At 43.7% G+C, this 13,278-nt stretch overlaps 1 protein-coding gene across 6 annotated transcripts in view; it reads left to right on the forward strand.

Moving 5' to 3' along the window:
* The window catches only part of LOC133568155 (polyamine-transporting ATPase 13A3-like), a 69,129-nt gene that overhangs the window by 48,022 nt on the left and 7,829 nt on the right, over nt 1–13,278 (forward strand). Inside the window, exons 25-29 of one of the 6 annotated variants that reach the window (XR_009809539.1) lie at nt 2,988–3,084; nt 5,648–5,720; nt 5,829–6,000; nt 10,292–10,364; nt 12,801–12,889. Coding sequence is in view for 3 of the 6 variants with exons in the window: in XM_061919895.1 (XP_061775879.1) it covers nt 2,988–3,084; nt 5,648–5,720; nt 5,829–6,000; nt 10,292–10,470; nt 12,801–12,889 (610 nt within the window). In the remaining 3 variants the exon portion in view is untranslated. Of the gene's footprint in view, nt 1–2,987; nt 3,085–5,647; nt 5,721–5,828; nt 6,001–10,291; nt 10,471–12,800; nt 12,890–13,278 lie in introns of those variants that run through there. The other 5 variants (XR_009809540.1, XM_061919895.1, XM_061919896.1 and 2 more) reach the window with 5 other exon arrangements.

Here is a 13,278-nt window from a genome sequence, read left to right on the forward strand (position 1 = left end):
AGCAAATATTTAATCTTACTTTTTGCGGTGTTTGGTCTCGTCTAGTGTCCATTACCACTGTAGTATGTTGTGAACGGCTTCCAACCGCCATCGTGCGGGTTGCATGGACCATTGATGAAAGAAATGGCGGAGCAGGTTTGACTCTCGTTTATTCTTTCAATAAACCAGTTTGTGTCCTAGTCGGTCGCGCCGATTTCCAGCGCTTCCTCCTCTGCTGCTCGACTCGGCTGGCCTTTCGGTCGCTGGTGACTCCGTCTTCCTCGGGGGCTCATCGTTCATCTCGGCTTGCTCATTTCGTTCGTCTGGTGGTTCTCCTACTCCTTCTGCCGCAATTTCTCCTCCTCCTCTTTTATACAGCAGGAGGAGATGCACAGATTGAGAGCAGGCGTGTGAATTACGCACCTGGTTCTGATCGCTGCAGCGGCACTCCAGGCGCGCCCCGCCACTCCATTCAGCAACATACTCCGCCTCCTGGCCGCCATCTTGGGTAGGACCACGATTTGTCCTATCCCGCTGTCGGCCTGTCGGCTCCGCCTCTCCACATACAGTGAGGCAAAAAAGTATTTAGTCAGCCACCGATTGTGCAAGTTCTCCCATTTAAAATGATGACAGAGATCTGTAATTTTCATCATAGGTACACTTCAACTGTGAGAGACAGCATGTGAAAAAAAATCCAGGAATTCACAGTGTGGGAATTTTAAACAATGTATTTGTAAATTAGGGTGGAAAATAAGTATTTGGTCAACCATTCAAAGTTCTCACCAAAATGGATACATGGATGATACAGCAGAGGATTGGGAGAATGTCATGAGGTCAGATGAAACCAAAATAGAACTTTTTGGTATAAACTCAACTCGTGTTTGGAGGAAGAAGAATGCTGAGTTGCATCCCAAGAACACCACACCTACTGTGAAGCATGGGGCTGGAAACATCATGCTTTGGGGCTGTTTTTCTGCTAAGGGGACAGGACGATTGATCCGTGCTAAGGAAAGACTGAATGGGGCCATGTATCGTGAGATTTTGAGCCAAAACCTCCTTCCATCAGTGAGAGGTTTGAATGGTTGACCAAATACTTATTTTCCACCATAATTTACAAATAACTTCTTTAAAATTCCTACAATGTGAATTCCCGGATTTTTTTTCGCATTCTGTCTCTCACACTTGAAATTACAGACCTCTGTCATCATTTGAAGTGGGAGAACTTGCACAATCGGTGGCTGACTGAATATCAATCAATCAATCAATCAATGTTTACTTATATAGCCCTAAATCACTAGTGTCTCAAAGGGCTGCACAAACCACAACACAAACCACTACGACATCCTCGGTAGGCCCACATAAGGCCAAGGAAAATCACACCCAGTGGGACGTCGGTGACAATGATGACTATGAGAACCTTGGAGAGGAGGAAAGCAATGGATGTCGAGCGGGTCTAACATGATACTGTGAAAGTTCAATCCATAATGGATCCAACACAGTCGCAAGAGTCCAGTCCAAAGCGGATCCAACACAGCAGCGAGAGTCCCGTTCACAGCGGAGCCAGCAGGAAAACATCCCAAGCGGAGGCGGATCAGCAGCGCAGAGATGTCTCCAGCCGATACACAGGCGAGCAGTACATGGCCACCGGATCGGACCGGACCCCCTCCACAAGGGAGAGTGGGACATAGGAGGAAAAGAAAAGAAACGGCAGATCAACTGGTCTAAAAAGGGAGTCTATTTAAAGGCTAGAGTATACAAATGAGTTTTAAGGTGAGACTTAAATGCTACTACTGAGGTGGCATCTCAAACTTTTACCGGGAGGGCACCAGAGTACTGGAGCCCGAAATGAAAACGCTCTATAGCCCGCAGACTTTTTTTGGGCTTTGGGAATCACTAATAAGCTGGAGTCCTTTGAACGCAGATTTCTTGCCGGGACATATCTATCTAGCAGCCGCATTTTGTACCAACTGTAATCTTTTAATGCTAGACATGGGGAGACCTGAAAATAATACGTTACAGTAGTCGAGACGAGACGTAACAAACGCATGGATAATGATCTCAGAGTCTTTAGTGGACAGAATGGAGCGAATTTTAGCGATATTACGGAGATGAAAGAAGGCCGTTTTAGTAACGCTTTTAATGTGTGACTCAAAGGAGAGAGTTGGGTCAAAGATAACACCCAGATTCTTTACCGAGTCGCCTTGTTGAATTGTTTGGTTGTCAAATGTTAGAGTTGTATTATTAAATAGAGGTCGGTGCCTAGCAGGACCAATAATCAGCATTTCCGTTTTTTTGGCGTTGAGTTGCAAAAAGTTAGTGGACATCCATTGTTTAATTTCATTAAGACACGCCTCCAGCTGACTACAATCCGGCGTGTTGGTCAGCTTTAGGGGCATGTAGAGTTGGGTGTCATCAGCATAACAGTGAAAGCTAACACCGTATTTGCGTATGATGTCACCTGTTCCATAAATTATTGTTTTAAATTTTTCAAAAATATTCGAATTAGGTAGTTTTTCTCTTCTTTTTTTCGGTTGAATTTTAAAGAGTCGAAATTGAAGATAAACTTTGTCTCAAAGTTAAATTTTCATTTTTTTCCTGTTTTATCCTCTTTTAAACCAATCAATTAAGTGTTTTTTTCATCATTTATTTTCTACAAAAAACCTTCCATAAAAGGAAAAAAAAATGTACGACGCAATGACAGACAGAAATACCCATTTTTATATATATATAGATGTATTTATTAAAGGTAAATTGAGCAAATTGGCTATTTCTGACAATGTATTTCAGTGTGTATCAAACTGGTAGCCCTTCGCATTAATCAGTACCCAAGAAGTAGCTCTTGGTTTCAAAAAGTTTGGTGGCCCCTGCTGTAAGTCATCTCCTGGTGCTATACCACTTACTAACGGCTTAAATCTCTAAATACATGGACGTAAAGTCATATGCATTTTTTGTTTTTGATCATTTTTGGAACATTTGAGTAATGTTGTTTTTTTTTCTCCTGTCCTCAGGGAGGGCCGTGCGGCTCTTATCACATCCTTCTCTGTGTTCAAATTCATGGCCCTCTACAGCATCATCCAATTCTGCAGTGTCAATCTTCTCATCTCAGTAACTATTACGCATGATTTGCACATTTTAAGACCCAACACCAATACCCTACTTTTTAGCCCCATGCTTAGATTTGGTGCATTCCTGTAAATGTAGTGATGTCCCAATGACTCTTCGCCATACTTGTCAACCCTCCCAATTTTCCCGGGAGACTCCTGAATTTCAGTGCCCCTCCCGAAAATCTCCCGGGGCAACCATTCTCCCGAATTTCTCCCGATTTCCACCCGGACAACATTATCAGGGGCGTGCCTTTAAGGCACTGCCTTTATCGTCCTCTATAACCTGTCGTCACGTCCGCTTTTCCTCCGTACAAACAGCGTACCGACCCAGTCACATAATATATACGACTTTAACACACACACAAGTGAATGCAAGCATACTTGGTCAACAGCCATGCAGGTCACACTGAGGGTGGCCGTATAAACAACTTTAACACTGTTACAAATATGCGCCACACTGTGAACCCCACACCAAACAAGAATGGCAAACACATTTCGGGAGAACATCCGCACCGTAACACAACAGAAGAAATACCCAGTACCCCTTGCAGCACTAACTCTTCGTGGACGCTACAATATACACCCCCGCTAACACCAAAAAAACCCTACTAATTCATTAGTACAACAGTAGCGGCTATTAGTAGCAGTGTATCGTACAACCCTATAGTCCTACCATTACACAACAAACCAAATGGAGTTAACGGCCAAGATCGTTTTGTTTTTGTTTGTTTTTTTACAGTCATCATGAACCACTCTTGTGAAAATGTTGAAGTTATGCAACATTAATGTAGACTGACCATACATCCTCTTTTTCCGGACATGTCCTAATTTGCAGGGCTGTCCGGGCGGAGTTTCTTAAATGCCTCAAATGTCCGGCATTTTGAGTCAGGGTTGCATGTATTATCAATGTACGTGCAGTGGTAAGAAAGGGTTAAAAAGAAAAAACTAATTTTGAAGGTGTGTGCACGCAGCAGCATTCGTGAGGGAGAGGCAGAGACAGAGAGAGCGAGGTAGTGAATTGATTGTTAATCAAGGCATACTTGGTCAACAGCCATACAGGTCACACTGAGGGTGACCGTATAAATATGCGCCACACTGTGAACCCACACCAAAACAAGAATGGCAGACACATTTCAGGAGAACATCTGCACCGTAACACAACATAAACACAACAGAGCAAATACCCAGACCCCCTTGCAGCACTAACTCTTCCGGGACGCTACAAAATACACCCCGGCTAACACCAAAAAATAACTAATTCATTAGTACCACAACAGCCCTGCAACAAAACAAAACAAAAACGTGGCACTCTTCGGTTTGCTGAGCATAAGAACAAACAGCATCGAGACCTTCAGTGACAAATGTGATTTTATTTGATAAAATATATACCGAGATATAATGTGGTTACATTAATTGAAACTAGAGGGGCGGTATAGCTTGGTTGGTAGAGCGGCCGTGCCAGCAACTTGAGGGTTCCAGGTACGATCCCCGCTTCTACCATCCTCCTCACTGGGCAATACGCTTTACCCACCTGCTCCCAGTGCCACCCACATGGGTTTGAATGTAACTTAGATATTGGGTCTCACTATATAAAGCCCTTTGCTGCAGGATTATATCTCTGCACTGTGCAGATGATGTGGTCCTGATGGCTTCATCTGGCCAAGATCTTTATCTCTCACTGGATCGGTTCGCTGACGAGTGTGAAGCGACTGGGAATAGAATCAGCACCTCCAAGTCCGAGTCGATGGTTCTCGCCCAGGAAAGGGTGGCGTGCCATCTCCGAGTTGGGGAGAAGACCCTGCCCCAAGTGTAGGAGTTCAAGTACCTCGGAGTCTTGTTCACGAGTGAGGGAAGAGTGGATCATGATGCGGACGCTTAATCGATCCGTTGTGGTGAAGAAGGAGCTGAGCCGGAAGGCAAAGCTCTCAATTTACCGGTTGATCTACGTTCCCATCCTCACCTATGGTCATGAACTTTGGGTTATGACCGAAAGGACAAGATTACGAGTACAAGCGGCCGAAATGGGTTTCCTCCGCCGGGTGGCGGGGCTCTCCCTTAGAGATAGGGTGAACAGCTCGACCATCTGGGTGGAGCTCAAAGTAAAGCCGTTGCTCCTCCACATCGAGAGGAGCCAGATGAGGTAGTTCAGGCATGTGGTCAGGATGCCACCCGAACGCCACCCTAGGGAGGTGTTTAGGGTACGTCCAACCGGTAGGAGGCCACGGGGAAGACCCAGGACACGCTGGGAAGACTATGTCTCCTGGCTGGCCTGCGAACGCCTCGGGATCCCCCGGGAAGAGCCGGACGAAGTGGTTAGGGAGAGGGAAGTCTGGACTTCCCTGCTTAGGCTGCTGTCCCCGCGACCCGACCTCGGATAAGTGGAAGAAGATGGATGGATATATAAAGCACTTTGAGTCACTAGAGAAAAGCGCTATATAAATATAATTCACATTACTTCATAACATACATAACAATGTTTAAAATAATGGTTAATGCATAGTGTGGAGGGAACCTTCTGGCGTCTGATCATGTCCTTTCTCGGTTCCTAATCATGTCCTCTCTAGATTCCCAGCTGGTTTGGAAACGCCCAGGTTGTGTTTATTGACTACGGCATTTGTTTATTCCTTCCCTTCACAAGTGAGTAACATTGCGTTCATGTCAAATCTTGATGCTTCAAATGTGCCGCGTTGAAGAATGTTATTTTTTTTCCAACAATTACTACTCTTTCAACATTTTTTTGTTTAGTGAGTCTGAACCCCGCATGGAAGAAGGTGGTGCGAAGTACCCCGCCATCCGGTTTGATCAACGCCCAGATGCTCTTCTCAGTTTTGTCTCAGGTCTCCAACTGCGTGCTCTTCCAATTCGGGGCGTTTTTTTTAGTACAACAACAGAGTTGGTATCATACGCTCGACCCGGGGTGAGTAATTCTAAGTATGATTCTGAAATAGTCGATTGCTGCTAGTCACAGGGTTTACACTGACAATTACTTTACAATTAATAGTTCTTATTACATATTCATACATTATTACCGACTTCGGGCCTGATCTACTAACATACCAAGTAACATGCACTAAACAGTGTGTACAATGTAGTAAATTGTGTGTACAATTAGTAGGCATGTATAGGGTGAACCTCTTAGACTGTGTGTACAACTGATAACACATTTAAAAGTGGTCCCTATTCAGGCAGGGCAAGGGCAAATTTATTTATAGTGCACAATTCGTACTCAAGGCAAGTCAAAGTGCTTTGCAGAAAATTAAAAGCAAAATTAAGAAAAAAATAAAATAAAATCATAATTCAAATTAAAAACATAAAACAAAAACATCATCAAAACTATTTGTGGAAGTCGCTTCCTATCACACATTTAAAAGTGGTCCAGACCTCCCTATTTAGGCAGGGCAAGGGCAAATTTATTTGTAGTGTACAATTCGTACTTAAGGCAAGTCAAACTGCTTTGCAGAAAATTAAAAAGCAAAAAAAAAAAAAAAATCATAATTCAAATTAAAAACATAAAATAAAAACATCATCAAAACTATTTGTGGAAGTCGCTTCCTATCAGTTCCACTGCTAGGCACGGCACAGGAGGCAAGCTTGCAGTTTTAAACAAGGTTTTAAAGCCCATAAAATTTCTCAACTGATTTCTCTCCAGCATGACGTGACTTTTCAGCCACCTCCATATCCTCTCTCCCCTCCTGCTCCCGGCCGCTTACTCTTAAAGACAACAGATGATTAAATTAACACGTACCACCTGTGAGATCTAATCACCTGCCAGCTGTGTCTCGCCGTCAGCACATGCTATTCGATGGTGCTAGTCCTCAGCATCATAGATAGAGGCGGTGACCTTTGCTTCGGCAGGCGCGCTGGCCACACCTCCCTCCACACTATATAAATTAAATAGTGTAGATAAAATACTTTCTTTTGTCATGTGCACAATTAAAAAGAAAGTGTTTTCAGCCAACGTTGAGGCCTGTCTGACATTTTCAGGAAGACTATTCCAAATTGTGGGAGCATAAAACTAAAATGTAGCCTCACCTTGTTTTGCAAGAGACCATTCCTTGAGGTTTTCAGAGCTCGAGATGGTTCATGTGGTTCTAAGATGTCAGCAGGAGACCACTCCCTGAGGTTCTCAGAGCTGAGATGGTTCACAGGGTTCTAACATGTCAGAGAAGTACTTTTGGCACAAGAATGTGAAACAACCCTGTACACAAGCAAAACTGTTTTAAAGTATATTCTCTGAGCAACGGGAAGTCAGTGCAGCGACCTCAGCATTGGACTAATACGGTCCCATTTTCTGGTTCTAGTCAGGACTGGAGCAGCAGCATAATGGATGTACTGCAGCTGCTTTATAGCTAATTTAAAGAGCCCAGTGAGAAGGCCATGACAAAGACATGGATGAGTCTTTCCAAGTGTGATCTAGACAATATTTATCTGATTTTGGCAATGTTTTCAGGTGGTAAAAAGCTGCTGATGGTACTGACTTAATGTGTCTGTTAAGGTTAAAGTCTGAGTCCATTTCTACTCCTAGATTTCTAACCTGATTATAATGTTTCAGTGAGAGGGTCTCAAGGTGAAATAGTTTCTCTTTGATTCTGTGGGCCAAAGACAATGATCTCAGTTTTGTCCGAAGAAAATGGTTGCGCACCCACACATTGATCTGTTCCATGCCGTGACAAAGTGAATCAATCGGCTGATTTTCACCTGCCGTCAGTGACACGTAGATCGGAGTGTCATCTGCATGGTTATGAGAGGACACATTGAAGCTGCGTATGAAATGGCTTAGTGGCAACAACTACAAGTTGAAAGAATAGGGGTCCCAAAATCGAGCCCTGAGGAATCCCACAGGTCATAACCATTTGGTCAGAGACACAGTTATCAATTCCAACAAAGTGTGTTCTGTGATCGAGATAGGACTTCAACCAGTTTGGAGTAAAACCTGATATTCCCGCCCTGTGTTCTACCCTCTGTATTAAGATCGTATGGTCAACTGTATCAAAGGCAGTACTCAGGTCCAGCAGAACCACCAAGACTGAGACTTTTCCTGCTCTGTTATCATTTGTCACCTTGATCAGATCAGTTTTAGTGCAGGGAACTAAAGCCTGATTGGAAATGATGAAACACATTGTTCAGCAAAAGAAAGTCACAAAGCTGTTAGTACACAACTTTTCCCAGGACTTTGCCCAAAACCGCAGCTTGGATATGGGCCGATAGTTCTTCGGTACTGTGGCATCTAGACTACTCTTCTTTAAAGGGAAACTGCACTTCTTTTGGAATGTTGCCTATCGCTCACAATCCTCGCGTAAATGTAATAAAACACTGTACATGGTCTGCTGTCATTAGACTGCCGACGCATAAATCCTGGCTAAATTACCGTTTAGATGAAGAATGACTCGTAATCCTCCTGAAGAAAATGGGTGTCTTTTCATGTCTTTCTTTGCTGTTCCCTTCTTTATCCATCGTCTTTCATTGCAGCTATCGCCTCCTTCTGACGCAACATAGTCATTTGTGACAGTTTGCACACAAGTTCCATCCATCCATCCATTTTCTACCGCTTGTCCCTTTTGGGAGCCTATCTCAGCTGCATTCAGGCGGAAGGCGGGGTGCAAACATGCAAAAGATAAACGCAAAGCAGCAGCCGCAAATCAGTTTCCATTCATCCATCTTCTTCCGCTTATCCGAGGTCGGGTCACGGGGCAGCAGCCTAAGCAGAGAAGCCCAGACTTCCCTCTCCCCAACCACTTCGGCCAGCTTTTCACGGGGGATCCCGAGGCGTTCCCAGGCCAGCCGGGAGACATTGTCTTCCCAACGTGTCCTGGGTCTTCCCCGTGGCCTCCTACCGGTTGGACGTGCCCTAAACCCCTTCCTTAGGGAGGCGTTCGGGTGGCATCCTGACCAGATGGCCGAACCACCTCATTTTGCTCCTCTCTGTGTGGAGGAGCAGCGGCTTTACTTTGAGCTCCTACCGGATGGCAGAGCTTCTCACGCTATCTCTAAGAGAGAGCCCCGCCACCCAGCGGAAGAAACTCATTTCGGCAGTTTGTACCCGTGATCTTATCCTTTCGGTCATGACCCAAAGCTCATGACCATAGGTGAGGATGGGAACGTAGATCGACCGGTAAAATGAGGGCCTTGCCTTGCGGTTCAGCTCCTTCTTCACCACAACGGATCGATACAGCGTCCGCATTACTGAAGACGCCGTAAAGACCACGATCCACTCTTCTCCCACTTGTGAAAAAGACTCCTAGGTACTTGAACTCCTCCACTTGGGGCAGGGTGTCCTCCCCAACCCGGGGATGGCACTCCACCCTTTTCCAGGCGAGAACCATGGACTCGGACATGGAGGTGCTGATTCTCATCCCTGTCGCTTCACACTCGGCTGCGAACCAATCCAGTGAGAGCTGAAGATCCCGGCCAAATTAAGCCAAAAGGACCACATCATCTGCAAAAAGCAGAGACCTAATCCTACGGCCACCAAACCGGAACCCCTCAACTCCTTAACTACGCCTAGAAATCCTGTCCATAAAAGTTATAAACAGAATCGGTGACAAAGGACAGCCTAGGCGGAGTCCAACCCTCACTGGAAATGTGTCCGACTTACTGCCGGCAATGCGCACCAAGCTCCGACACTGATCGTACAGGGAGCGGACCGCCACAATCAGCCAGTCCGATACCCCATACTCTCTGAGCACTCCCTACAGGACTTCCCGAGGGACACGGTCGAATGCCTTCTCCAAGTTTACAAAGCACATTTCGACTAGTTGGGTTCGATTAATCAGACATCTCATTCGCTCTGGGTCAGACTCTGGCTTGTACATGTACAGTTTGACACTAAAATCCTATTTTCAAGCACAGCAAACGAAGCGTAACTCGAAAACTACAAATATGTCTAACCGGTTTGAGAAACAGTCACCGCCAGTTGGAGGGGGCGGAGTTTGGAAAGATTAATTTGCATCCACAACGACTATACCCAAAACCACTCGTTTTCAAGAAACACTCTAAAAGTGTCTTAAAGATTGGTCTGTAAAGCAAAATATATGCGTAATTTTGACCAAAACACAACCATTGCATGCTTGTGTTGACCCCAAGGAAGTGTTTTAAATATAGATTAGAATCATAACATAAGCCCTTTAAATCTTATGCATACAGACATTACCATAGTATGTGTATTCAGTGTAAATTAATATTGACAAACGTTCTCCCCTGTACGACAGGGTCTGCAATGAGTCCGGCGTCAGTGAGCACAGCCCCAACACCACTGAAGAAACAGACGTGTTCAACACCCAGGTCTTTGAAAACACCACCCTCTTCTATGTTTCTATCTTCCAGTACTTCATTGTTGCCATTGTCTACTGCAAAGGAAAGCCTTTCAGGCGGCCAACGTATGAAAACTGTAAGACACACTTTATTTTTCACAATTCATATTTGAAATAGAATGCTTTCAACATAGATTAAGCTTCCAGAGACCAGACTCAGTTTTCTCGAATAGGTCAAAACAGGCTAAAATGATTTCTTCAAAAGAATTTGCCTTCTGTAATGATCATATATGGTTTAAAATATATTGCACCATAATGTTCGGACAAGTTTGAGTTAATTGATAGAAGATCCCACCAAATTCATGGATGTAAAATTAAAATGCGTGTTAAAATTGGAGTGTGTCGGGTGGAGCAGGCACAAAGTCAAAGATTTCGATTAATGTCAATGTGCGGCTTTGATTTAAGATTTTGATTTACCAACTTGGCCGTGGAACCAAATGAGCTAATAATTATTTTAACCATACATGGAGTTATACGAATCCCGTTTCCATATGAGTTGAAAATTGTGTTAGATGTAAATATAAACAGAATACAATGATTTGCAAATCATTTTCAACCCATATTCAGTTGAATATGCTACAAAGACAACATATTTGATGTTCAAACCGATAAACATTTTATTTTTGCAAATAATCATTAACTTTAGAATTTGATGCCAGCAACACATGACAAAGAAGTTGGAAAAGGTGGCAATAAATACTGATAAAGTTGAGGAATGCTCAACAAACACTTATTTGGAACATCCCACAGGTGTGCAGGTTAATTGGGAACAGGTGGGTGCAAGGATTGGGTATAAAAACAGCTTCCCGAAAAAATGCTCAGTCTTTCACAAGAAAGGATGGGGCGAGGTACACCCCTTTGTCCACAACTGCGTGAGCAAATAGTCAAACAGTTTAAGAACAATGTTTCTCAAAGTGCAATTGCAAGAAATTCAGGGATTTCAACATCTACGGTCGATAATATCATCAAAATGTCCAGAGAATCTGGAGAAATCAGTCCACGTAAGCGGCATGGCCGGAAACCAACATTGAATGACCGTGACCTTCGATCCCCTCAGACGGCACTGTATCAAAAACCGACATCAATCTCTAAAGGATATCACCAAATGGGCTCAGGAACACTTCAGAAAACCACTGTCACTAAATACAGTTCGCTGCTACATCTGTAAGTGCAAGTTAAAGCTCTACTATGCAAAGCGAAAGCCATTTATCAACAACATCCAGAAACGCCGCTGGCTTCTCTGGGCCCGAGATCATCTAAGATGGACTGATGCAAAGTGGAAAGGTGTCCTGTGGTCTGACGAGTCCACATTTCAAATTCTTTTTGGAAATATTCGACATCGTGTCATCCGGACCAAAGGGGAGGGGAACCATCCAGACTCTTATCGACGCAAAGTTCAAAAGCCAGCATCTGTGATGGTCTGGGGGTGCATTAGTGCCCAAGGCATGGGTAACTTACACATCTGTGAAGGCAGCATTAATGCTGAAGGGTACATACAGGTTTTGGAACAACATATGCTGCCATCTAAGCACCGTCTTTTTCATGGACGCCCCTGCTTATTTCAGCAAGGCAATGCCAAGCCACATTCAGCACGTGTTACAACAGCGTGGCTTCGTATTAAAAGAGTGCGGGTACTTTCCTGGCACGCCTGCAGTACAGGCCTGTCTACCATCGAAAATGTGTGGTGCATTATGAAGCATAAAATACGACAGCTGAGACCCCAGACTGTTGAACGACTGAAGCTCTACATAAAACAAGAACGGGAAAGAATTCCACTTTCAAAGCTTCAACAATTAGTTTTCTCAGTTCCCAAACGTTTATTGAGTGTTGTTAAAAGAAAAGATGATGTAACACAGAGGTGATCATGCCCTTTCCCGACTACTTTGGCACGTGTTGCAGCCATGGAATTCTAAGTTAATTATTATTTGCAAAAAAAAAATAAAGTTAATGAGTTTGAACATCAAATATCTTGTCTTTGTAGTGCATTCAATTGAATATGGGTTGAAAAGGATTTGCAAATCATTGTATTCCGTTTATATTTACATCTAACACAATTTCCCAACTCATATGGAAACAGGGTTTGTAGTATATTGCACAGTACAGTACATATTTCGTACAATTGACCACTAAATAGTAACACCCAAATACGTTTTTCAACATGTTTAAGTCGGGGTCCACATTAATCAATTCTTGGTAGAACCTCTGCACCTTAAGTATTTCTTCCTCTGCACTCGCACAAGTTTTAGCATGTTATGTTTGTGTCAAAAAAATGTATGCCATGATTGTGCTCTCCAATCAGATAACTTGTTACACTTGCAGACACATGTTCAAAAATTCATAATGTATGTGTGCCATGATATTCACTATCGTTTCATTAACATCTTCACTTCTCTGTTTTGACTTTCAGGGCCGTTTGTTTTGTCCTGCTTTGTTTTGTATACTTTTTTCTTGATCATCATGATGTTTCCCTTTCCCGCCGTAGACAACCATTTGAAAGTGAGTATCTTCTTGTTAGAAAATGCATATAAATTAATGCTGGGTTGGATGTTTTAGGGCAGGGGTCACCAACATTTCTGAAAGCAAGAGCTACTTCTTGGTTACTGATTATCAATCAATCAATCAATCAATCAATGTTTATTTATATAGCCCCAAATCACAAATGTCTCAAAGGACTGCACAAATCATTACGACTACAACATCCTCGGAAGAACCCACAAAAGGGCAAGGAAAACTCACACCCAGTGGGCAGGTAGAATTCACATCCAGTGGGACGCCAGTGACAATGCTGACTATGAGAAACCTTGGAGAGGACCTCAGATGTGGGCAACCCCCCCCTCTAGGGGACCGAAAGCAATGGATGTCGAGCGGGTCTAACATGATACTGT

The sequence above is a fragment of the Nerophis ophidion genome, linkage group LG14 (assembly GCF_033978795.1).
Source record: "Nerophis ophidion isolate RoL-2023_Sa linkage group LG14, RoL_Noph_v1.0, whole genome shotgun sequence".
Lineage (NCBI taxonomy): Eukaryota > Metazoa > Chordata > Actinopteri > Syngnathiformes > Syngnathidae > Nerophis > Nerophis ophidion.